The sequence below is a fragment of the Lemur catta genome, chromosome 20 (assembly GCF_020740605.2).
Source record: "Lemur catta isolate mLemCat1 chromosome 20, mLemCat1.pri, whole genome shotgun sequence".
Lineage (NCBI taxonomy): Eukaryota > Metazoa > Chordata > Mammalia > Primates > Lemuridae > Lemur > Lemur catta.
The window spans coordinates 12,981,799-13,005,917 of NC_059147.1; the positions used below are offsets into that span (position 1 = coordinate 12,981,799).

The 24,119-nt window shown below is 50.1% G+C and overlaps 1 protein-coding gene across 1 annotated transcript in view; it reads right to left on the minus strand.

Moving 5' to 3' along the window:
- The window catches only part of PLCG2 (phospholipase C gamma 2), a 131,238-nt gene that overhangs the window by 48,703 nt on the left and 58,416 nt on the right, over positions 1-24,119 (minus strand). The window contains exons 6-14 of the mRNA XM_045534038.1: positions 21,127-21,211; positions 19,934-20,017; positions 13,939-13,982; positions 12,266-12,338; positions 8,031-8,132; positions 7,091-7,209; positions 4,871-4,956; positions 3,194-3,314; positions 917-1,085 (exon numbers count right to left, since the gene is read on the minus strand). Coding sequence (XP_045389994.1) covers positions 917-1,085; positions 3,194-3,314; positions 4,871-4,956; positions 7,091-7,209; positions 8,031-8,132; positions 12,266-12,338; positions 13,939-13,982; positions 19,934-20,017; positions 21,127-21,211 — 883 coding nt within the window. The remainder of the gene's footprint in view (positions 1-916; positions 1,086-3,193; positions 3,315-4,870; positions 4,957-7,090; positions 7,210-8,030; positions 8,133-12,265; positions 12,339-13,938; positions 13,983-19,933; positions 20,018-21,126; positions 21,212-24,119) is intronic.

Below are 24,119 nucleotides of genomic sequence, written 5' to 3' on the forward strand. Positions count from 1 at the left end.
CTTAAATAAGATCTAGAGGCAGATCTAATCACCTCCATAATTCCAGAGCAGTGTCAGGCACAACATTATTCTGAAACATCTGCGACAACGATAAATGTGATATGAAAATACCCGTGACTTCTGCTGGTGACAAAGCCCCAAGTGGCTTATTGCCAATGTGCATAATGGAAGGAAATGGGAAGTTTTATGTACAGGTTAATAAAGATGTAATTTTTCCCCACTGAAGTTCACATGACTCCCTGATTCTAACCATAGATTCTTTGGGGTTGTGAAATCCCAGTTGAAAACCCTGCCCTGGGAAACAGCAGAGCAGGATGTGAGGATTGTGGGTCCCTGAATCACTTTGTGGGCCAGAGCTCAAAACTCCTGGAAGATTCTTCCCCACACTGGGAAGAAATAAACTCTCATATGCTTTAAGCCACTGCATATCTGGTCTCTTTATCCTAATTATACAAATACCCAAATGTTACCCTGGCATCCCTGGGCACAGACACGCTCATCTCTCCCCTAGCACATGTGGGACGCCAGCCCCATGGCCTCATCAGAGCACACAGCCTTTTTTAGCAACTGCTCACCTCCTATCCTCAACTTGGAGCTCCCGAGGGCAAGAACATCTCCAGCACCTTGCGTGGGGCCGACTCAGGGGCAGGGTGACAGTTCGCCAAAGATCCCTGGGACTTGTGTGACAGCGCAGCTCTAAGCACTTTGCACACGTTCCTTCATGCCATGCTCCTGGCAAGCTAACCAGGCGGGCTGCAGTCTTATCCCCAAGACAGGTGAGGACACAGGCAGCCCAAGAGGTTAAATGAGTTTCCCCCGGGTGCTGGGGCTAGTAAGGGGAGCAGGTCTGGGCCCGAGCAGTGGGACCCGGAGCCCGAGCGCTGGACGACAGAAGGCAGCGCCCGAGGCAACCTACCTTGATGATGATCTTCTCCCGCAGCTGGCTGGGCGAGGGCAGCTGGTCAGCACTGACCTCCGTGGGCTTCACCAGCAGCAGGTCGCCGAACACCTCCTTGAAGGTCTTGGCCATGTGGCGCTGCTGCTCCACGCTGCAGTGCTCCTCGATGGACAGGATCAGCGGGAAGCTGCAGGCGGCAGGGGCCAGGCGGCTCGGCAAGGGGACCAGGCACCCTCCGCGTCTGCCCGAGCAGCCCTGGTGGTGGCGGGGACACCAGGCGCTGCCCAGGGCACACCCTCCACGCCCGCCCTCCCTATCGGGGCAGACCTCGTCCTGGGAGGGTGAGGGCGGACGAGCCCCAAGACTCAGATTCAGGCCGCCCCAAACCCCAGAGTGGGATTTTTCTCAATGCTTTTCTCTCTATCCACTCACATCTTTAAACTTAGAAAAAGTCCCTATTTTTTTAATTTCAAACCTACAGAAAAGATGAAAAAACAGTACAATGAGCACCTGTGCATGGTTCATCAAGAGTCACCAATGTTAACGTTTTTCATAGGTACATCTACCTGTTTTAATATATGTATTTCTTATATTCATAAAGTATATTGGTTTTATTCACATGATTTATATACATTTATATGTGTATATGTATGCATGTATTCATTTATGTTATTTTATGTGTATGCATGTATACTGATACATGGTATATGTATTTATATCATTTGTATCTGTACCTACAGTCAAGTCTCGTTATCTGAGTTGTGCATCCATAAAGTCGTGATTTCCTCAGGGGAAATACAGGGTTGGGGTCTTTTGAGCCTCTGGTCACAAGATTTTCATCAACTGATCAATACGTGACCTTGTTTTATGTGTGTTTCTGTTTAAAGACAGCTTATTTGTATACACTGTTGATTCACTAAGCCTGAACTCACGGCCGGCAACATCATAGCTCGTGCTTGGAAAAGCGTAGCTACCACGTGTTTTCTCCATAAGGCACGTCGCAGCCTTCTGTGCTCAGGAACATTAGACGACCCTTCAGCACTGTGCTTGGGGCCATTTCAAACAGCAAAACCACCAACAAAAAAAAGCACAAAAATATGAAAAACATGGCACTAAACAGATGGCAGAAAGGACTCTTGTTTGCAGCATGAAAGCTGAAACCAGGTGGCCAGAGCATCGCGTTGCTCAACCTCAGCCGCGCCACATGCATGCGCCGTGGGTGACTCCACTTTTCCACCAATTTGTGCATGTCCACGAGTGACCTCAAAAGTGCTCTAAGGGACTCCAGAACCCGTGCTCCTAACTGCTATTCCACACCAGGAGTGACTACAAGGCCACTACCCTTCCATCAAGGCTGCAGAATACCTCTTGCCGGCTCTCAGAAATTGTAAAGAGCCTAGGCCAGGAGTCAGCGGACGCTGATCTGCACACCCAGTCTGGCCTGCCATCTGTGCTTGTCATTCAGGTTTTTCTGGAACACGGCCACGCCTATTTGTTTACACCTTGTCTGTGGCTGCTTTTGCATTACAGCAACAGCATTGAGTAGATGCAACAGAGACTGCAGGGCCCACGAAGCCTACAATATTTCTATCTGGCCCTTTACAGAAAAATTTTGTTGACCTCCAGCCTAGACTGAGATCTGCAGATGAGACAGAAAAGGATCAGACCTGGGCTCAGAAGTCCTAGAAACCAACCTAAACATTGGCAATTACCCGTTTCATCTCTCTGTGCCTCAGTTTATTCATCTGTTAAATGGGGACAACCTGTGCCCACTTTGTGGCAAAGAATCAAGATGATCACATGTGCAAAGAGCCTAGCACAGAGCCTGGCCCAGGGGGTGCCCAAGAAATATGAATGCCCCCCCACCACCACCACCAGTTCCGCCTGCAGAACCAGGCCTGGGGGATTGGGAAGAAAAGAGGGAATTAGGATAGGAAGGACATTTTAACTGTCCTTCTCTCTTGACAGGTTCTGAAACCGGGGCCAGGCTGGAACAAGGAGGTGGGTGGGGCAGACGGCACCGTGCAGCCACCGGGTTCCCTGCCAGAGCCTCTCCCAGGCTCTGCAGCCAGAGCGAGTGGCCCTCTTGGCCTGCAGGGGGCGCCAACACCCAGCTGAGGACTATAGTTGGCTGTGACTTTGGCCCGGATGGGAACCAGGTGGGAGGTTGTTTTTGCATGCGTGAGTCTGTGTGTGCATGCGTGTGTGTGTCTGTCTGTCTGTCTGTCTATCCATCCCTTCAACCCTAGCTGCCTTCCCCTTAAAGGCCAACCACCCAGAAACCAGCCAACTGACCTGGAGGTGACAAAGGCATGGTCTTTGATGGCCTGCACAACATCATCAAACTTGATCTTGGTGGTCCGCGTCCAGCCGTGGTAGATGACAGGCTTCCCGTCGGGCCCGTCCCAGCAGTCCACTGAGGGGAGAAACGCAAGCAGCCTCAACACACATGTGGCCGGTGACAGCAGACATGCCGCTTGGACAGCGGCCACCACCGCCCAGCCCCCACGCCAGGTCAGGGACCAGGACACAGAGGCCCAGACGCCATCATTGCACTCAGGGCCACCGGCACGAGGACACGGGTTCACCTGTGCGCTTGTGTGATGAAATACGTTTGTACAAGACGCTGGTCTTGATGCTTTTTTTTAAAAGAAGATATTTATAATGTGTTTTATTTCCTGATTTCACCTGTTTAAACCCTGACTTGCCTTTTCTGCCAGTGGAAACAACACAGAGCAAAGGGAAATTTATTTGTCAAGGTTCACAGAAAAATATTGAAACAGAAATAGATCACGCGGCAGGTGAAGGCCCTCCGTCCTTTCAGCCCTAGAGGGAACAGGTGCTGAGGGTTCGAGCCTTAGCTTTTCACCTTTGCTTTCTCCTGAGGGGGGAGAAAAAGCATGAACTGGGAGAGTCCGTAGCGTCACTGCTACTGAACTCTGACACCAGGATGAGCAGTTCTGACGACACTAGAGCCTGAATCCGCAGTTTGTGACTTTTCTCATCCAAATGCACCTACGCGGCTCCGGTGAGAGAGCGAGGCCGGCAGGGAAAGGCCCCGAGAGGGGACGAGAAGGAAGGAGGGAAACGGGCCTCTGCTCTCTGCAGGCGACAGGTGCCAGCTGCCCGTTGTTTCCACGGCTGCTCACAGACCCCCCAGCACAGGTGACGCGGGACACCTGTACACGCCCAGGAACCAGAGGGCGTCTGTCTGCCTTCCTCTAACACCAGCCCGCGAGGACACTGGGGGAGGACAGGGGAGAACAAAGCTTTGCCGCTGGCCTCCCGGCCTCCCAGTGTCCTGCCACACCGGGACACTTTCCGGATGCTCAATGCCCTCGACCCAGGGTCAGTGGCTCCCACGTGATCCGGCCCCAGACGCCACTCCTTGCCTTGGGGACCCCTGTCTTCTGGGGACGTATCCTCAGTCACAACCCTCACTGCAGATGCTGCGGGTACCTGGGTCTCCCTCAGCTCGTCACACCGGTCCCCACCATTCAGACTTTTAAGACGAAAAAGCATCAGCCAGACACAGAAAGGAAAACACCCATGTTCTCCCTCACAGGGAGGATCTAAAACAGTTGCTCTCGAGGAAGGAGTGACTAGAACAGTGGCCACCGGGGACGGGGAGGGGAGGGAGGGTCACAGGACGGAAGTCACGCTCAGGCCGGAAGAGCAAGCTCTGGCGTCCTGCTGCACAGAAGGGTGACTCCAGCCCACAGTGAGGTACCGAACGTCTCAGAACAGCCCGGGGAGGACCTTGCATGTTCCCTCCACGAAGAAACGGGAAATGAGGTGATGCATATGCTAATTACCCTGATTTGGTCACACCATGCACACACGTATCAAAACCCCATAAATACGTAAATAATCGTGTCCGTTAAAAAATTTTAAAAACGTAAAAGAAAGCATCGAGCAACCACAGGACTCGCATCACTTCGCTGTCATCTCCCCCGGGAAGACGCCACTCACGCTCGACGCAGCGACAGCCCATGCGCAGACAGCGGATGTACGCCTCCGGGGACGACTCGCTCCGCAGCTGGTCCCCTGTGAGGTACCTGAAGGAGAAAGGGCAGGTAGCCGTGGGGGCCAAGGGGGCCGCACCCCGGGGCATCCTCAGGGAACTGCTCAGCCCGAGCCCCCGAGTCCTTAGTTCTTCCGTCTAGAAAGACCTAGTGCAGACACACACAATCACGTGGCCACACTGGTCACAGGCCCCGGACTCAGGCCACTATCTCAGGATACGGATGTCACCACCTTGGCACAGCAAGCGCAGGGTGGAGACAAGGTGTTCTTTCAAGAACTGGGTCAAAGGGCATCAGGAGAAGGACACAGGATGAGCTGGCAGGTCCCCACGAACACCGCCCAGACCCTCCGTCTAGACGGGACGAGCCCTCATCCTGACATCAGGCTCCAGGCCAGGCATGGAGCAGGTGCTCAGCAGCTCCTGGCGGAATGTGCTGTGCTACGAACCGCAGCCACCAAAACTGCCATAAAAATGCTTATTTTTATGCACATTCCTACCTACCCCCTGTTTTAAGAGTTTGTGTTCCTCAGCTGTCTTCTAAATGTGGTAGAATTCACCATTCTAAGACGCAAACTCTTACAACAGTGGGCGTGTTAGTGAAGAGAGAACCATGGGATCAACTTGCCCTTGAAAAGGACTTTACCTCCCCAAATGCCCATGACATCCTCAAGGGCCTTTTCTCAGATGACACTGGGGAAGGAACCAACCCACAGCTCGCCAGGGGCCCGTGATCCAAGGAGATCAGCCCTCACTCGCCCAGACAGACTCAATACTGGAACTTCAGTGCAGCATCCCTTCTCCCCTCTGATGTACTGGCATCTTTTGCTATCATGGTCATCACCCAACGAGGTCCATTTGAACAAGTCACCCTCCGGTTATTAAACCATCAGCAGGCATGGAGTAGTGGCTCACACCTATAACCCCAGCACTTTGGGAGGCCGAGGCAGGAGGATGGCTTGACACCAGCATTCAAGACCAGCCTCGACAATATAGTGAGACCCCCATCTCTACAAAAAATTTTAAAAATAAAAATAAATTAGCCAGGCATGGTGGCACATGCCTGTAGTCCCAGCTACTCAGGAGGCTGAGGCAGGAGGATGGTTTGAGTCCAGGAGTTCGAGGCTGCAGTGAGCTATAATCATGCCATTGTACTCCAGCCTGGGTGACAGAGTGAGACTCTGTCTCAAAAAAAAAAAAAAAAAAGCCACTAGCTTCTCCCCACTGCCCTCACTATGACTTCTAAGATCCTGCTCAAGCTGGCCCTGCCAGCCTCCTCTCCTGACACCACTCTCCTGGATTCTATACTCCAGCCTTGACCAACTGCTCCTACCCCAGGACCTTTACACACGCTGTTCCTCCACCTGAAACACTCCTCCTTACCTTACCACCCGCACTCCCCCCTCAATGACTCCTGTCCATAGCTAACATGCAATGGAAGCCTTGCACATGAGGATGGGGTCCCTGTCTGTTCACTGCTGTGTCCCCAGCACCCACTAGGCACAGGGTCTGGCACAGATGCTCTGTAAATGTCCGTTTAATGACTCATTGAATTGCTTTTTGTTTTTTGAGACAGTCTCACTCCGTTGCCTGAACTAGAGTGCCATGGCGTCAGCCTAACTCACAGCAACCTCAAACTCGTGGGCTCAAGTGACCCTTCCGCCTCAGCCTCCCGAGTAGCTGGGACTACAGGCATGCACCACTATGCCTGGCTAATTTTTTTTTTCTATATATATTTTTAGCTGTCCATATAATTTCTATTTTTAGTAGAGACGGAGTCTCGCTCTTGCTCAGGCTGGTCTCGAACTCCTGAGCTCAAACAATCCTTGGCCTCAAACAAACCTTGGCCTCCCAGAGTGCTGGGATTATAGGCGTGAGCCACCACACCCGGCCTGAATTGCTTTGCTGTGGTCACTATGAGAAACTCAAACCATGAAAAAGTGGGTTTGCTGACAAGCTTTACAGGGCCACAGAAACAGGATTATTATTGCAATGGCAACTGGGAAAGGGAGGTACGTTCCCCCCACCGTTTCCAGAAGCTTTTTTGGATTCCAATCTGAGAAACGTGCCACTGCACTCTCTGCCCACTTCACACGGGCCCGGCCAGAGCAGCCACCTCGTCGCTGTCCGTTCTGCCTGACCCATCGCAAGCGCGCGGTGAAACTCACGTGTTATGGGACGAGGAGATCCAGTAATGGGACAGGGGGTTGTTCATGTTCTGCATGTCCACCACGTCGTACTTCTCGTCCCAGATGCTGTTTTCTCGTGAAAACAGATAGGTGAGGAACTGAAAGAGTCAAACACAAAGAGCGGATCCTCGTGTTGACAGGAGGGACAGTGTCCGATTGCTTCCAGCCTGTGCCCACGTGGGGAGATGGCACCTCTGACAGGTGAAATCAGCAGATGGTCCCCAGAGCTCGGTCACCCGCGTTGTCAGTGCAGAAGGCCTCGACCGCAGCAGGCTACACTGACACACACAAGTCTCACTGACCTGGACAGCATTTTCCTTTTCTAGGTTTTTCCTAAAATATTGGCTACTGCAAGAGTTTTACGTGTACCATATGTAAGTTTTAAGGCATAAGAGTAGCATGAACATTGGTGAATCCACTACCCAATTTAAGAAACAGAACATCGTCAATATCAGAATGTTGAAAAGGCAGGAAATTTCACATCCCAACTCCTGGCCCCTAAAAAAAAATTAAATAGATCAGATGCTTGAGTGACCGGAGGCTACATTCCGCTGCCGGGAGCAACCTCACCTGGGCAGGTACTTCCCAGTTCCCCTCAGTCCCACCCGCCTCCTGCCCTGCTCAAGGCCAAGTGCAACCATTTCAACTGTGGGCATCTTTGAATTTGGTTTCTGTGCTAACGTGCGACGGTTTGACTCTCCCTGGTGGCAGACGCCCTCTAGTGGCAACATGAAATCACAGGCAGGCAACAAAGTCCACAGAGAAGAATGAGAAAAATGAAAGACTGCAGTAACCAGAAACCAGGTCTAACATCTGACAGCAAAGCCATCCAAGGGAAGAGAAACAGAAAATGAAACCTCAGAAGACACAGGCAAGTCAAAAGGCCGTGACCCCTTGACAACGACCCCAGCCCACTCACCTCGTCCACGAACAAGAAAGGCTCCGCGGTTTCCCGCATCGTGTCGTCGATGAACTTTGTCATCCGCTCACGGACTTTGTTCAGATCCTGAGCCCAGAGCTCCTTAAAATGACAGAGAGAATTAGAAATCACCGAAAAGAGAAGCGACAAAACTCTTCCCGTCAGGGTCCATCCAGTTGCAATCAAAGACCAAAGCGTCAAGCAATTCTGAATTCACTTGCAAGCACGTGCCACATGTTGAGGCCTCATTCTGCACACAGCCCTCTGCCAAGGGCCGGCAGAGGTTTTCTGCAAAGGGCCAGAGAGTAAATATTTTGGGCTCTGCAAGCCATACGGTGTCTGTCGCAACCACTCAGCTCTGCTGTTGCAGTGCAAAAGCAGCCTTAGAGGATACCTAGGCAAATGGGCGTGTCTGCATTCCAATAAAACTCTGTTTACAAACACAAGTGGTGGGCCGTACTTGGCCTACAGTTTGCCAACTCCCGCCTTGTGCTAGTTCTTCACGTTTGTTAGCATGCAGCAGCCAGTGAGCACAGTGGTGCCGTCAGCCCGCCAGGGCTACACCCGGCTTGGCCTCTCGTTCCGCCTAGGTGATCTTGGGCAAGTTACATACCCTCTCTGTGCCTCCCTATCCTGAAATGGGAATAATAATAGTATGTACCACACAGGGTTTCTGTGAGGAACCATGTGATATAAGGTTATGTGCTGAACACAGCACCTGGGACATAAAGTGCTCAAATCATGGCAGCTTGTGCAAACCATCTTCCTCCTCCTCTGGTCATCTTGTTTAGTCCACACGACACCCCTGCAAGTCATATGTTGTCATCTTTAGAGACAAGGAAACAGAAGCTCAGGAACGTCACAACAATCACACTGCTCACAGGCTGCAGAGTCAGGGTCCAAATAAATCAACTTTGGAAAACCGACATGGAATCTAACCTAACACCCACTCTTCAAGAGGACAGCCAAGCAATGCTGATAATATCTGAAATATTCCCGACCAGCTCAAAACAGCTTCTGCGCAGTCCCAGAAAGTTCATAATCCCTTTAGAAACAGAATACATCACGTAAAGTAACTTTATCATTTTCCTCTCCATGCCCTGAAACCCCAGGTATTCACAGGCAAAGGGGATTAAACATGACACGCAGACCCAACTTTGACTGATGCTTTCCGGGTTTCAAATACTCTAAAACCTCCACCTCCGTGAAGAATGAAAGCAAATGAGCTGCCAGACGTGTGTGTGGTTGGATGGGCAGAGTCAGATGAGGATGTTTGAAAGGAAGAAAACCGTAACAGCAGACACAAAAGTGGTGGTGAGGAAGCAGCCTCATTGGCATGTGGGTGCAAGACAGCAATGAGCGAGCTGGTGAGTCTTGTAAATCTTCCTGGACCAGGGACACAAGACACCCAGGCTATGGCACAGCTTGAATGTAGAGGGACTAAAATCTTTGAACACTACAACATGAAACCCAAATTGTAGGATATTCAATGAAAACACCTTGTCAGCCCTAGATGATGCCCCAAAGAGGCTGGAAGTGTGCTCTTTCTCTCCCCCTGCAAAGCTTTTGCATTTATCAAAAGGCGTGGGTACTTAGCTAACAAAACCCAGAACTGGACTGGCTGTGAAGAAAGAAATCTTTTGCCTGATTAAAATGCCAATTTTCTAGGATTTACAAATGCATCTAACTTGGACCCAATCAAGAGCCTCAGACTGAACCCAGGCACAACCAGTTCTAGGGGCTTATGTTTAACCCCCTTCCGATCCCATCGTACATCCATCCCAGGGCTTACTGCGGCATATTTAGTCAACCCTCTAACGGAAATTTAGATTAGTTCCAAGTTTTCGTTCCTATTAAAAAATGCGATCATTACTTCCTTAGGATAAGTGCCTGGGAGGGCAACTAGTTAATTAAGATATAAACCTTTTTTGAAAAGTTTTCATTTTAATTGAAAGCCACCGTGCTTTCTAGAAAAGTTGTACCAATTTGCACACCACGAGCTGCAGTGATTATTCCATATGAGCACCTGTCACCCCAAGGCAGCTGCCACACAGGTGCTCCCGGGCTGCTTGGGTCCTAACTGCCCGCATGCAGGGAGAGCTCCTGCACGTCCCTCCTGGCCCCACAACCCTGATCTCCGAGGGCTGCCCAGCAAAGGGGCCAGCTGGGGGGACCAGGGGGTTGGGGAGATGTGAGTCTCCCTGTAATAAAATTCATCACCACTAGGGGGAACTAAATCTATTCTCCCCAGTCAGCCTGCCCAGATGGTGTAGGATGTAAGGCTGCTTGTCCCTAAAAATTTAACCAATTTCATTTTAATCGCTTCCTACAAAACCAAATCATTCAGTGCAAGGAAAAGCATGCTGAAAAAAGAAAAAAGCACATGCGTCTCTCTCTATTTCACTGTACCGCCAGTACAGCACCTAGTGTGTAATTGTGCCCAATAAAATGCATGTGTCACCTTCATTTTACCTCCCCCTCAGCCGTGGTCTCAGGCTGGGCAAATAAGCCTTCTTTTGGTCACTTTCATTCAGCTGCCACACTAGGATGGCACGATACTTTATAGCATGCATCGACCTCCTCCTTTGCCATTTACAAATGAAGCAGGGCAGCTCCTGCCACTGCCTGGGCCCCCGTGTGCCGGGCTCCCGCAAAACATGCCTTCTCTACTCATTTATTTCTCTACAATCAATAGCGTCTGAGCACGGGCTGGGTCTTGGATGACTTTAAGCAATTATCGTCAGTTGTGTAAGGTGTATAGGAGTACCATGGCTACGTTTTTTATTTTTTTTTTTAAATAAGTCTTCATCTGCAAGAGAGACATATGGAAGCATTTACAAACAGAATGATACAAAGTCTGGGGTTGCTTTAGAATTCTCCAGCAAAGAAATGAGGAAGGGGGGAGGGGAGGGAGACGTGCAAATGGACACAGAAGTAGGTGAAACAAAATTGGCAAAATGTTCATAATTTTTAATCTGAGTCATGGGTGCATGATGGTTCATGATACCCGTCCACTTTTGCATGTCTGAAATGTTCTGCAACACAAAGTTTTTTGAAAAGTACACGAACTTAATTTTGCTGCAAATCCAAAACTGCTCTAAAATATAGCCTGTTTTTTAAAAAACAAATTAAATGAGTAAAAAAGTAACTGAGACTTGAATGATATAAATAAAAATTCTAAATATGGAAATACTCATGCATATATGTACTCACATGCACACACACATACACACAAAGATCTACACACAATTCTGAGAGGTAGGAGCTCTCCTCCCCATTGAAAGGGGAGGAAACTGGGCCCCAGAGAGGTTAAGCTACCTGTCCAAGGCTGTGCAGCCAGTAGAGCAGCGGTCCCCAACCTTTTTGACACCAGGGACCGTTTTCATGGAAGACAATTTTTCCACGGACCGGGGAGGCGGGGATGGTTTGGGGATGATTCAAGCGCATTACATTTATTGTGCACTTTATTTCTAGTGTTATTACACCGTAATATACAATGAAATAATTATACAACTCAACATAGGTTGGGGACCCCTCTGCGGCAGAGGACTTCAGGCTAACCTCACTCTCACACTGTGGACACTTGGGGCTGGGCACGTCACTGTCATGGGGGCTGCCCTGTGCGTTGTAGGATGTTCAGTGGCATCCCTGGCCTCTACCGCCAGATGCCAGTAGCATCCTCCAGTGGTGACAACAAAAGATCAACAGTTTCCCCAGATACTGCCCAGTGTCGCTGGGGACCCCATCACTGCCCGTTACAAAACTCCTCTGACTCTGCAACTGGGTCGGAGCTGTATGCAAACACCATCCAGGGAGCCTCCCCTCGTGGCATTTTTCTGTGGACAGCTGTGCTACTTTATCCCCCAGGGGCTGCAGGCTCGGTCATTCTAGTCACATCCTCCTATTACTCTGGGACAGCTTCCTGCAGGCGACACCTGAGATGATGCTGGAGGAGCGAAAGCCAGCCAGATGGCGGCATCACTGTCCTCAGGCCCTCACCCCCCGCCCTGCCCCGGAATATTCCCACTCTTCCCCTTCCCCAGTGTGTGCCTTAAAAAGAGGCAGGAGGCTGCCCTCACTCTGGAGTGTAAGTGGCCCCGGACAAGTATCCGGCATCAGGCAGACGACAGTCATTCCATGGAAACGGGGGGACAGCGGAACACGGGTAGCGGGAAGGTGAGAACTGTCCCGGGCAGCATCCCGCCAGCCACCCCCAAGCCCAGCTGTTCTCTCACCTGCTGTTCATGTAAGAGAAACCTCTGGAAGTCGTGCAGGTAAACGGCAGAGGCATCAGGCCGGTCAGTGTTCCTGTCCTCAGGGAAAGGGAGGGCGGTTAGAGACACGCACATTCAACAGGGGAGTCAAGAGGTGACGCCGGCCAACAGGGCAGCTGCCACCCAGAGCGCCCCACCGAGTCCCTCCACCATGCCAGGTACCAGGCTGGCCATCGGGGAGACACGGGGAATGAGATGACATCCCCGACCTGCAAGGAGGGAGGGAGAAAGGGAAGGAGAGAGGGAGAGAGGGAGAGAGGGAGAGAAGGAAGGAGGGAGGGAGGGAGGGAGAAAGGGAGAGAGGGAAGGAGGGAGGGCAGGTGGGCACGGGGCGAGCAGCCTGTGCTGGAGCAGGGCCAGCTGTGCGGCCCGTTCAGGGGGACCCCAGCGGGGAAAGCCGAAGGGGCCACTCCCAGGGAGCCACAGTCCATCGAGGGCTCTGACGCAGGAGCGGGGCCAGATGAAGCCCCCATACTCCGGGCTGATGGGGAGAAACAGCTGGAGCACGCAGGACACCACCAGGGAGCGAGCAGAGGCCACTACCAGGGGTATTTTCCACTGGAAAGAAGGGAACCTTCGCTGGGAACAAGGCAAGGCCCCCCCTTGGCCGCAGGGGCTGGCGCATGGCCTTGTGAAGAAGCCACCAAAAACCAGGCCCTCGCTGGGCTGGCAGCAGCCACCCCGGCTTCTACGGGAAGTGCATTCTGCAGGACTGAGCTTTCCGGGGAAATGGGCGTGTTTCCCTGAGCATTTGCAGAGAGGTGGGGAAAAGAAATCTTTAAATATATTACAGAAGATAAAACATGCCTTAAGCTTTCTCCCTTTAATAAACACTCAGGGTCCAGAGCTCTGTCGTCTTTAATAATGAGGGTATTTCCAATCTTCTTTACCGTTGGCCTCATGGTCTAACACTTTAAGCTTTTCATTAAAATACTACTTAAACATTAGATTTGTTCTGTATCTACTTTGGAGTCTTGGGATTTCTAGTTTAGAAAGTGCCAGAGGGAAATAGTTACTCATCAGTGAGGGCTGGGTCCAAGTGCCACAGACCACGTTCTAGGTGCCGCTAACTCCATGGCAAACATCTCTCAGATAGGCTCAGGAAACACTGATCATCTCATAAATGCCCCACTTGGGGAATCATGAAGCACAGGAAAGGTCCTGACAAGTCCTGCAGCACTGACCTTTTCGTAATCATATTACTACTCATGAACCCATGAGGCGTGCCAAACACCGTGTGAAGCATTTTAAACGCTTCAACTCATTTTAATTCAGTTAAACCTGCTTACTCAGGACTTTCCCAGGCTCACCTGACCATTAACATTACTTTACTTTCTGTAAGAAACCTATCAATCTGTCACGTTCCATGGGGCATGCTCTGGGACAGGAAGCCCTGAGGCACGCAGGCTTCTCTACAGAACCTTCTGGGCCATCCTCAAACACTCACAAACCCAGTCGCTGCTGTTCGTCTCTACCCATGCCACAGGTATGGGGTGGCCAAACCCCAAACAGGGGCCCTGTCTCTGTGGACATCAGCAACTGCACAGAGACACCCTCCTGGGGCTGTCTGGCCCCAAAGGGCCCCAGGGTCCCGCACGGCCGCCCTGGACAACACCACACACGAGGCTCCTCACCCCAGGATGAACACCGAGGAATCCTTTTTGAATTCATCGAGAATCTGAAATGGAAAACACAAGGAAACACACACACAACATGAGAACATTAGACAAGTCACTTAATGCAAATGGAGAGATCGTTGTTAAAAAGTTATCACTATAATCTGCGTTAGGTGCGAACAGCCAAATAGAATAGAAACTTGGGAAGCAAAAGACAGAAGTCCCCCTCACCCCCTCCCTAGTCCTGTTCTTGAGAAGCAATCGCTCTTAATGATCTGGTCGGTTTCCTCCTAGCATTTGCATTATGGGTATTCATTTAATTAATGATACCTCGTCACATTATGTCACATCACGTACATCTCACAGCTTTTCACTACTGTTTCAAGCTTTTCATTATTCTACAACCTCAAATAGCCCTGTCTCACTACTTTGAAAAACCACACTGTATTCCATAATTTGCATTTCATTCGAGTTTTCTATTGTACCCAGTATTATTTTTTAAATGCCCGTGTGTATATATATCAATAGACACCTATATACAACATATATATGCGTATATACACATGTATTATATATATATTTTATATGTATGTGTGTATATATATCTTTGCCCACGTGAGCCAGTTTTTCTGCAGGGCAGACTCCTAGGAGAGAAAGCACCTACATGTGGGCTGAGCACATGAACTGAAAACTCCTGCCCGGTTACTCTCGATGCAGTTGAGATGCAGCCCCACTAGCGTACACATCCCCTTTCCTGTACTTCACGGCTACATTCCAAATCCTTAGTATCTCAAAGATGACATTCCTGATCTTTGCATTCAAGAGGAAGACAGAAACATGGGACAGCTGCGGCTCTACTCCCCAGGGCCCGCTGACGCAGTACCGACACGGTGGAGGAGCTCCTCCGCCAGGCAGGGCCGTGCAGCCCCCTCCTCCCGGCTTCTACCTGCACCAGCCCGTCTGCCGAGCACCGTACAATCACATGTGCGCACACACAGCCCCACATCGTGTCCCTTTCTGCTTAGGCAGCATTAATTTAACAATCTTCAATGACCCCGCGATTGGATAAGCATTTGAATAATCCCAGGCAGAAATGGAAATATAGCCGCTAAGACGTGATAAACAAACACTAATGATATAAAACAGGTGATCCAGATCCTCTTGCCAAATGACGTGGAGCCAGGATGACCTGTGGAACCAATGCTAGAAAGGGAACCCACAGGCCTCCGGGAAGCACGGGGGTCTCCCACCAGTTTGTGCAAGTGTTTTTCTTCTTTCTGGGAAGGTGACCCATGGTGTTGATCAGCATCTCAAAGAAGTAGGTCACCCAAAAGGGTGAGACATTCTTTTAAATGGCAAACTCAGAAGTACTTCCTGCCACTTGTCTGTAATTTACAGCATAGCTACTTCTTTCTTTTCTTTTCTTTTCTTTTCTTTTCTTTTCAAGAGATGGAATCCTGCTGTGTCACCCAGGCTAGAGTACAGTGGTGTCATCATAGCTCACAGCAACCTCAAATTCCTGGGCTCAAGCAATCCTCCCTCCTCAGCCTCCTGAGCAGCTAGGACTACAGGTGTGTACCACCACACCCAGCCAATCTTTTAATTTTTTGTAGAGATGGGGTCTGGCTATATTGCCCAGGCTGATCTCAGACTCCTGGCCTTGAGCCCAGCTTGTGGCCCACCCTTACTGACCACCCCAACTGTAGTTCTTAAGTGGCTCATTCCTTTATATTCCCTTCAATGAAGCATAGAAAAAGCCCCACCCCCTCTCCCACTCAGGGAGCTGGAATGATGGGGGCGGGGGGCACCAGGACACAGATCAGCGAGGGTCAGCGAGGTCAGAGGAGACATCCGTTTGGTGAACCACTGTGCCCTCTTGGGTCATGCAAACATTTATTGGATGAATGACAAATAATGGACAAATAATTTTTCTCTTGTAGGTAAGGGGCTGCAGGAAAATATGTCACCTTTGAGTTGGGCCCCAGGAGAAGAGGAAGCTGCCAGGTGGAACAGAGAAAGGAACATGCATGCCACAGGGAGAGGCTGCAGTAGCACGGCCCGGGGCACTGAGGTCAGGGAAGGGAGTTTTCCCATGTGGCCGGGGACAGACACACTTCGGGAGCCGTAACACTCATAACACTCCCTGGCTGGCACTTAGCAGGTTGTAGGAACCATTTGGCTCTAGACAGCCGAGGGCAAGATCGCAGTGATGGAAAAGCTAACCGGAGACTCTGACTTCAGCGCTGGGGACTGTCCTCTCCCCCAGCCGCTGCCGACTAGAACAGTCTGCACCTGCCCTGAGCTCCTCTACCAAAATACCATCACAGGATGCCAATCACTCCCTTCCCATGTGCTCACACCGCATAAAATCTGGAAGAATAATCACTCAACTTCTTACTGAATGTATAATCACAGGTACGGCCACAGGTAGGCTGGTAGACTTTTCACTTCTACTTTTATTTGTAAGCATCTTCTATTGTTATTTGATAAATGCTCTAACCACGGGGGGCTTCGCAGGTCTGATTAAGGTACAGTATTGAGGGATGAAGTCATACAACGTGTGACGTTTGCTTACAAATCATAAGAGAACAGGGGCGTGGGTGAGGGCATGAACTGACTGGTAACTGCTAGAGTTGGCTGATGGTACATGCGGGTTCCTTATGCTATTCCCTCTACTTGTATGTACATTTGAAATTTTCCTTCATACGAAAGTTTCAAACGTTAGGAAGTGTTCGGTGGTTGTGTATTGGAATTGGGCAGGAGAACTCAAATTCTAGCTCTGTAACTCATCAGTGGCATGAGCTCCAACAAGTAACCTCTCTGAGCCTCAGTTTCTTCATCCATAAAATGGGGATAATAACAGCACCTCTTTCGTAGGGCTCTGAGAATTATGTGTATGTAAAACGCTCAGCACAGTGCCTAGCATGCAGTCCGCCTAACGCAAATTAGCTGTCGTCTTCATTAATATTGTTATTACAGCCTACTTAGAGGTATGTCCCATCACCCAGAGACACACACGAAATTCAATTTCTTATCTTCCAGCTGCCACCAAACTTTTGGAAACTTTTAGGCTTGAGAGCTGCAGCAAAGGCAGGTGGTTAGACACAAAGAGGAACTGGCAGCCTCAAATTGGAAACCACTGGCTACTGGTAGGCACGAACCCACTCCCTGAATTTACGTCTGGGGACCATGAGTCACCATAAACTGCTCTGTCTCCCCAGAAGCCTGAGAAATCCAGCCAGGGCCCCCTTCCCCCAGGTCACAAGGCTACCACTTTTCCCTGCCCTTTGCCTCCAAAGAGGAGCTCAGGACATAAAGAATCTGCTAACAGGTTAGGGGACAGGCATTAACCTACACAAGAGCAGTGACAAACTATTTATATCGGTTGGAACTTTGTTATTCAAATTCTAAGTCATTGAATTTAACAATGCAGTGGCCAAACTGCAGAGCTACACCCCAGAATGGTGGAGATTATACAGTTGCCAACTCAAACTTCTTTGGGGTCAAGTAGGTTACATAAATGAGTAGAGAGTGCAGACAATTTCATGGGGAACTGTGACCCATCTATAGCCAGATTTCATTGTTTTTCAAGAGAAGCCACAAATCTGGATTTTAATATACAGTCTCCCAAGTTCTAAATGTAAGCAATTAATTTTTAAGCTATTTAAACCACAGACCAGCCATGTACAACCAGCCGTAGGCGCAATGTGGCACTCTGACCACCAGGGGGCAACCTTTGACACAACTGCATTTTTCCCACATGAAGTTCCACATTGGGCCACCTAGGCTACCCCAGAGGACTCAGGAACGCTGCAAAACTCTGATTTCTTTCTCTCCCCACAAATGCAAACACACACACTAGCCTCAAAAAGAAGCGTAATTAAAAGTAGAGGTTGAAACATGTCTTATGTGAATTTGACCACAGTGGAGAACATCAGTGGACCCGCACCTGTGTTAGCAGCTAAGCTAGCGTTTGTGCAAACCTTATTCTCAAGCTTTGCCTGCCATCTCTCTGACGGAACAGCATCCTGAAATTCCAAGGCAAATTATCATAAAAACTGCTATTTGCAACGACTAGTCTTGAGTGAATCAAGCTTTTCAAGTCCTGTTCAATTGCATAAGACAGCAATTGTCACCATTCCAAATTTCATATATACACTGTCATCAAAACATTTTCATTGTTCTCAAGGGCTGACTATAAATAAAAGTTACAGATTTTAACCTAAAACAGTATTTTGAGCAGATTTTATGAAGCACAGGTTTTTGTTAAGGTTTCATATATAAAGGGAGGGATTATATGGTTTTAAAAGTTTTACAACCATTGATCTGATTTAATATCTTCATATCACAGAGAAAGCTGAGTGAGAGGAAGGAGATGCCTTCCCCCAACATCACTTGGTCAGTTAAATGTCAAGTCGGGGCTAGAATTCCATCCTTCCAACTCCCAAGCCCAATCTTTCTACTCTAGTTGGCAAACCAAGAACTAATTATTATACATGTGAAAAAGTGAACACATTGCAATTGCATTTTTTTTACTCCATAAAATGTGTGTTTCTCTAATCTAGGCAGGTAGAAAATGCTCCTCCCATTTCTCTACCTCGGCTATACCCAAAGCCCCATGGTCAGTGGTCATGCATCAAGCAGCCTCACCATGTGGCCAGCCTGCAGCCCCGCATGCAGAAGGCAATTAATAACTGTCTTCTAGTACCACTCACACCTGTCACTTAAAAATGCCTGTACTCGCAACTTCCAGTCTCTCGTTCAATCCTTCCCAGCACCCAGTGGGTGGGGTATGACCCCTTCCCATTTCACAGATGAGAAGACCGCGTCTAGCAGCAGTCAGTGGTTTGTCCAAGATCACACAGCTACTTGGAGACAACAGGTCCATCTGGCTCCACATCCCACAGACTCCCTGCTCCCTCACAGCTCTCCCGTGGAGCCCCTTTGCAGTCTGCAAAACCTTTCCCGACGGTAACAGCAGCAGCTATTTATTGAGTGTGTGCCGCCCACCAGGCACTGTGCTCAGTGCATCGCACAGAATGGCCCCACTTTTTAAGCTTTATGGGACATTTTTAAATTGCAAAAGTAATATGCTACTTGGAACAAGTCTGAGAAAACTGCAGCGTGCAAAGAAAAAGTTAGTTACCTCTCCTGTCCATCTTCCCAACCTCTCCAGCACACACAAAATCAACATTAAATGTGAGGGATGTATTGTTCCACACTTTTTCCTTGCTCATAAAAACACGTGCAAACATATGTAAGAGGATTAGTGCACTTTGTGCTTTTTAGCAAAAAATCAGACCTCGCTCCTCGTGTGAACCTGCCACTGTCTTTCCTCACAAAATATCACAAACGTCCCGCCAGAACAACAGAAACAGAACTGATGCAGGCTTCTCAGTCAGCTGTGTGATGTTGAGTAACATGGACAGACACAAGTTACCCAGCTACGCCTCTACTGAGGGGTATTCCGATGGGCCCTAAGTATTTAGCCAGCACGAGCAATGCTGCAATAAACAATCTGATAATACACTTCTGAGTCCCCAAAATGCCACTGTCAGGTCAAAATGTATGTGCATCTTAATTTTAAAATAATCTATTATTTTAATTGAAAATATGTCCTCATAAAAATATGCATAAACGTATAAAAGGAAGAAACACATACATAATTAATAATTTGCTAAATTTCCTTTGAGAATGAGCTAAGACAGTATAGTTACACTTTTTCACTTTAATAGATTCAGATCCAATTCCAATCAAACTTAGGCCATTCACATTTCTACCACGGAGGTAATTCAAACTCCACTTCCCTACATTTTTCCCATAGCTCTTTCACGGTTAAAGACTTTTGCCAATCTCATAGGTGAAAGTGGAATGTTCTTGTCATTCCCATTTATATTTCCTTGACTGAAAGGGAGATTAAACAGTTCTTGCGGGTTTCTTAGGAACATGCCAGACTTTGAACTATGTGGAAAATGGAAACATCATGTGATCATTTGCTTAAGAATCATCTTACCGATTTTTGCTGTTCAAACATAAGGTTTTTATAGAAGAGATGGAACTGTTCAAAGCTGAGCTCATCTTTGTGTGCACCCATTTCCTGTAAATATATTTAAAAAAAAAAAAAAAGTGACCACATGATTTTTGAAGTCCACTGCAAGAATGCCTCCACCCTGCTTACAGACATAAAATGGCTTTTGTACAACATTGGCTAAAATCAAACTTGCATTCCTCTGAACCAAAACCATCCACCCGTTTCCTAATTCACCTGCCTGGGAGAAAATGCTCACATGGACCCTCTCTGGAGCCCCGAAGGGAAGAGTCTTAGCCAGGTTCCCAAGAGCCATAATGCATAACTCCTCCTTTCTCAGGCAGAAGACACCCTCTTTGGACTTCCAAAACCAGGCATATTTATAGGGTATATACAGATAGGTCATTTCTTAAAGCATAAAAAAGAAATCTGACCAAGGCTTTGGGGTCAGCATCAATCACTTGCTTTATGACATTGGGCAATTTCCTTGGCCTTTTCAGACCCTCAGTTTCTTTATCTGTAAAATGGGAGAACCGCCACTATACTCCTGTGGCTTCCCCGAAACCAAACAAGGTAACATCTACAAAATGTCTGGCTCAGTAAATACTTGATAGGAAAAAAAAACAAACTCAGTTATACAGTGATCAATGGTAAATGCTTCTCCCATCTTTCTTCTCTTCTTAAATCCCACCCTTCCAATTTTTTTTTTTTCTTTCATTCTTGGATTAGTGTGGAATAATGGGGGCAGGTCAAAGGATGCTTAATAAGCAATAACGTAAGTTAACTCTTCTGGGAGCTCATCTGTGCAAAACTGAATGAGCTTTTTCATGTTATTTTCCAGAAGACACACATGTATTCATGTTACTAGGAGGAAAATGGGCGGCAGGACGGTCAGGGAACCAGGGAACGCAGAACTGCTGGGAACAGATCTGAGTTCGGGTGTTCCAAGGCAAACAGCTCAGCAAACATGGTCGCCATCGATTACATCGTCTGCTAAGATTGAGAGTACGGACCTCAGATCAAACATGAGCCCTCTGTCTGGACGAGGAAGCACCCAGGAGGCAAAAGACCTTCTTGGGCACCATCCCGCGGAGCTCAAAGGCACATAATGGCTTCAAACAGGAGGCACGAAGTAGCCCCGAGTTTGTAAAATTCCCGGGCGGAGCTACAAAACTTACCACAAACTTATCTTTGAGGAACTTGGCGCTGCTCAGTTTGAAGTTGACCAGGGGCAAGATGGTCTTCAACTCTCGGAGGCTGATGCTGCAAGAAAGGGAAACCCCAGCTCTGTCACTCTAGAGGGTCCCTCTGCAGCGGAGGGGCTAGCCACCCCATCAGCACCCCCTCAGGGTGGCCCCCTATGGCAGAGCCTGGCCAGGGGCTGTCCACTGAGCACTAACTAGGAACAAGACACCCTGGGTTCAAGCTAGAGGTGACACCCCAATGAGTGAGGCTGGTCCCCACCCTTCAGACACAGCCATTGAGGCAGGTCATGGAGACTTGGTGTGGGCAGAACACAGTGTCAGATGACCCGATAAGCCCAGACACAAAATGCCACAGGGATCGCAAGGGCCACGGCAGGCGTTGACGTGACTGATTTCTGCCCAGTGCTCCGAATGTCAACATGAAGAAACTCAACACGGTGCAGGCAGGTAATCGGCTGGAGTAACCGAGACTCTCAAGTAGCCAAATGCCTGGTCATCTAATTAGAGACACGCACAAATGGAGGAAGGAGATTCCCACTGTCCCTGCCTAGGATCCAGTGAGACCACAGCCACAGGGACGGGATTCACGGAATCAGAGGGAAAGAAATCTCTGCTGAGCGTGGCTGTGACCTGGCACAGTGGAGAGATAAGAGAGGTGTGGAGTAAGCGAGGGGCCCCAGTACCCCATCCCCCCCAAAATAAGTAAGTAGAAAATAAAGTTTTTTTTTTTAAAGACCACATGGGTTCAAAGCAAGGTGAGGTCACCAAAGGCCAGAGAGGGAAAGTGGGAAGGAGCAGACCCTACCTGAGCACCCACTGTGTGCCAGGCAGCCCTGGGGTCGTCCAGGCAGCAACGTTACCTAACCCTTGCCCTACCAAGTACACACGCTTGACCGCCACTCCCGGGTGCAGAACAGGGTGTCATGGGCAGGGTGTCACGGTGCGGGTGTCACAGGCGTGGATCGGGGGGGAAGGGGCTCAAGGTCAGAGCTGGGCCACGGCTGAGCTTGGATCTGAGTCAAATTCTAAAACAGGTAGTCACAGGGGCAGAACGGCTGGTCACGGAAACCTCCCGAGCCAGGTGGTGAGGCTCAGTCGGAAAGGAGAGGCAGGGAGGGCGCACGCGGGCGAAAGAGATCCGAACTGTAACAGCAGCAACGGCAGCTGGACCTTGAATAGCGCCCATTCTGCGGGAGCTGCCGGTGCTTCGTCTATGCACACTGACTCATTTGACGCTTAAACCACGTTACAAGGTAGGTACCCTCATCATCTCTGTCTTTCAGGTGAGGAGGAAACCAAGACTCTGGGAGGTCTCAGACCCCCCCTTGTCTCTGCTGCACGCAGACTCCAGCTCCATCTCCCTGCAACAACCTCGCCCCAGATAAGCAATCTGCACGATCTACCTAAGGACTATTTCATAATGTTAAATGCTTTCCAAAAGACAGGCTGCGGGATGGTCAGGGAAACGGAGAGCTGGACTGCCTCCCAGGGAGCAGTGCCCACGACGAGACACGCCCAGGGAGGTGGCACTGCGGGTGGGCCCAGGGTGCAAGATCCAGACCCTTCTGGCTGGAGAGCTGAGCGTCCGGCAGAGCTGGAGAGGGAGGCCAAGAAAAGCAGCCCACCCCGCTGTGGACAGAAAACAGCCCCGTCTCCCCATGCCATGCTCTCGGCCTCTGCCACCACATCCAGAAGGAGGCAGCATGTCACTGTCCGGCAGCTGCCCCTGGAGTCAGGCCAGCACGACCACAGGCCATCCCAGTGTTCCCTCCTCCAGCCAGCTCACCTCTGGTCCTCACAGCCTCTCTGACCTCAGAGAGCCTGACCAGCAGGATGCCCCTCACCCACGCCTCCTGCAGGGGCCGCACCAGTGGCTTCTCAACACCAGAGGCACTGGGAGCAGCAAACGTCCCAGTGGGCTGGCTGGGGCTGGCTGGGCAGGGAAGTGGCCCGGGGGGAGCCCAGGCCAGGCCGGGATGAAGGTGGAAGAGCAGCGGGGACTGGTGATGCCAGAAGACACAGGAGGGGGATGGACCAAACTGGCGGCACTGTGGACTCACCCTGGGAGCAGGGAAGAGGTCAGAGCCCCCTCGGGAGCCCAGGCTGCAATAGGGCAAAGAGTACATCCCATGTCCAGGAACAGAGAGACCTTGGGGCTGGGGAGCCAGGGCAGCTGTTCAGAGACCAGGGCAGCAAACCCAGGGCACAAGCATCCGATCACCGGGGACAGGGGAGCCCAGCTGGTTCAAAGGTCTCACCTTAGAGTGGAAGAGCCGGGAGCCCCGAGCTTCTCTGGGCTCCTAGTGCCAGGACCGCCCCACCCACTCCCCTAGGTGAGCCCCTCCTTACTCCCACATCTGGCCAGCACAGGGCGCTGAGTCCCCAGCACTGGAGGGGAGGAAGCCGGCAGCTCTCAGCTCCGTCCCTCTCTGGGACTTGCCACCAATAGAGAGGGTGGCCTCACCCAAGGTCACAGTCCCTTCCCAGGCAGCCAAGGTCCAATGCTTGGTCCATGCACGGGAACAGGGGCCTGGCCTCAATTCAGCACAGCTCTGCAGGGCCGTCCCCGTGGGGTCAGCTGAGGCCATGGCTGTGACTCTCCTGCTGCCCACAGGTGTTGACAAGGTCCCCAATAGCCTCCTGCATACAAACCTCCATCTCAGGTCATGTGTCCTGGGGGCTCACCTGGGACAGTGGGTGAGGAACCCAGGCAATCCCTTTGGGGAAGGATGGCAAGACTATTCCCCCAGTGGGCCACCAAGAGCCCCTCTGTCTCCCAGGGCAGACGGCACTAAACAATCACGGTGCCTTCCCTTCTCAGCCCAGGGAGGGTCTCAGGGCCCTTCAATGCTGCACCCGAGGCAGCTGTTACCAAAGGATCAAAGCTGGCAGCCCCATGACACTTACGTGCCACCCTGACACTGGACAAACTCCTCCAACACCCTTGGCTCTTTTACAACAGCAAC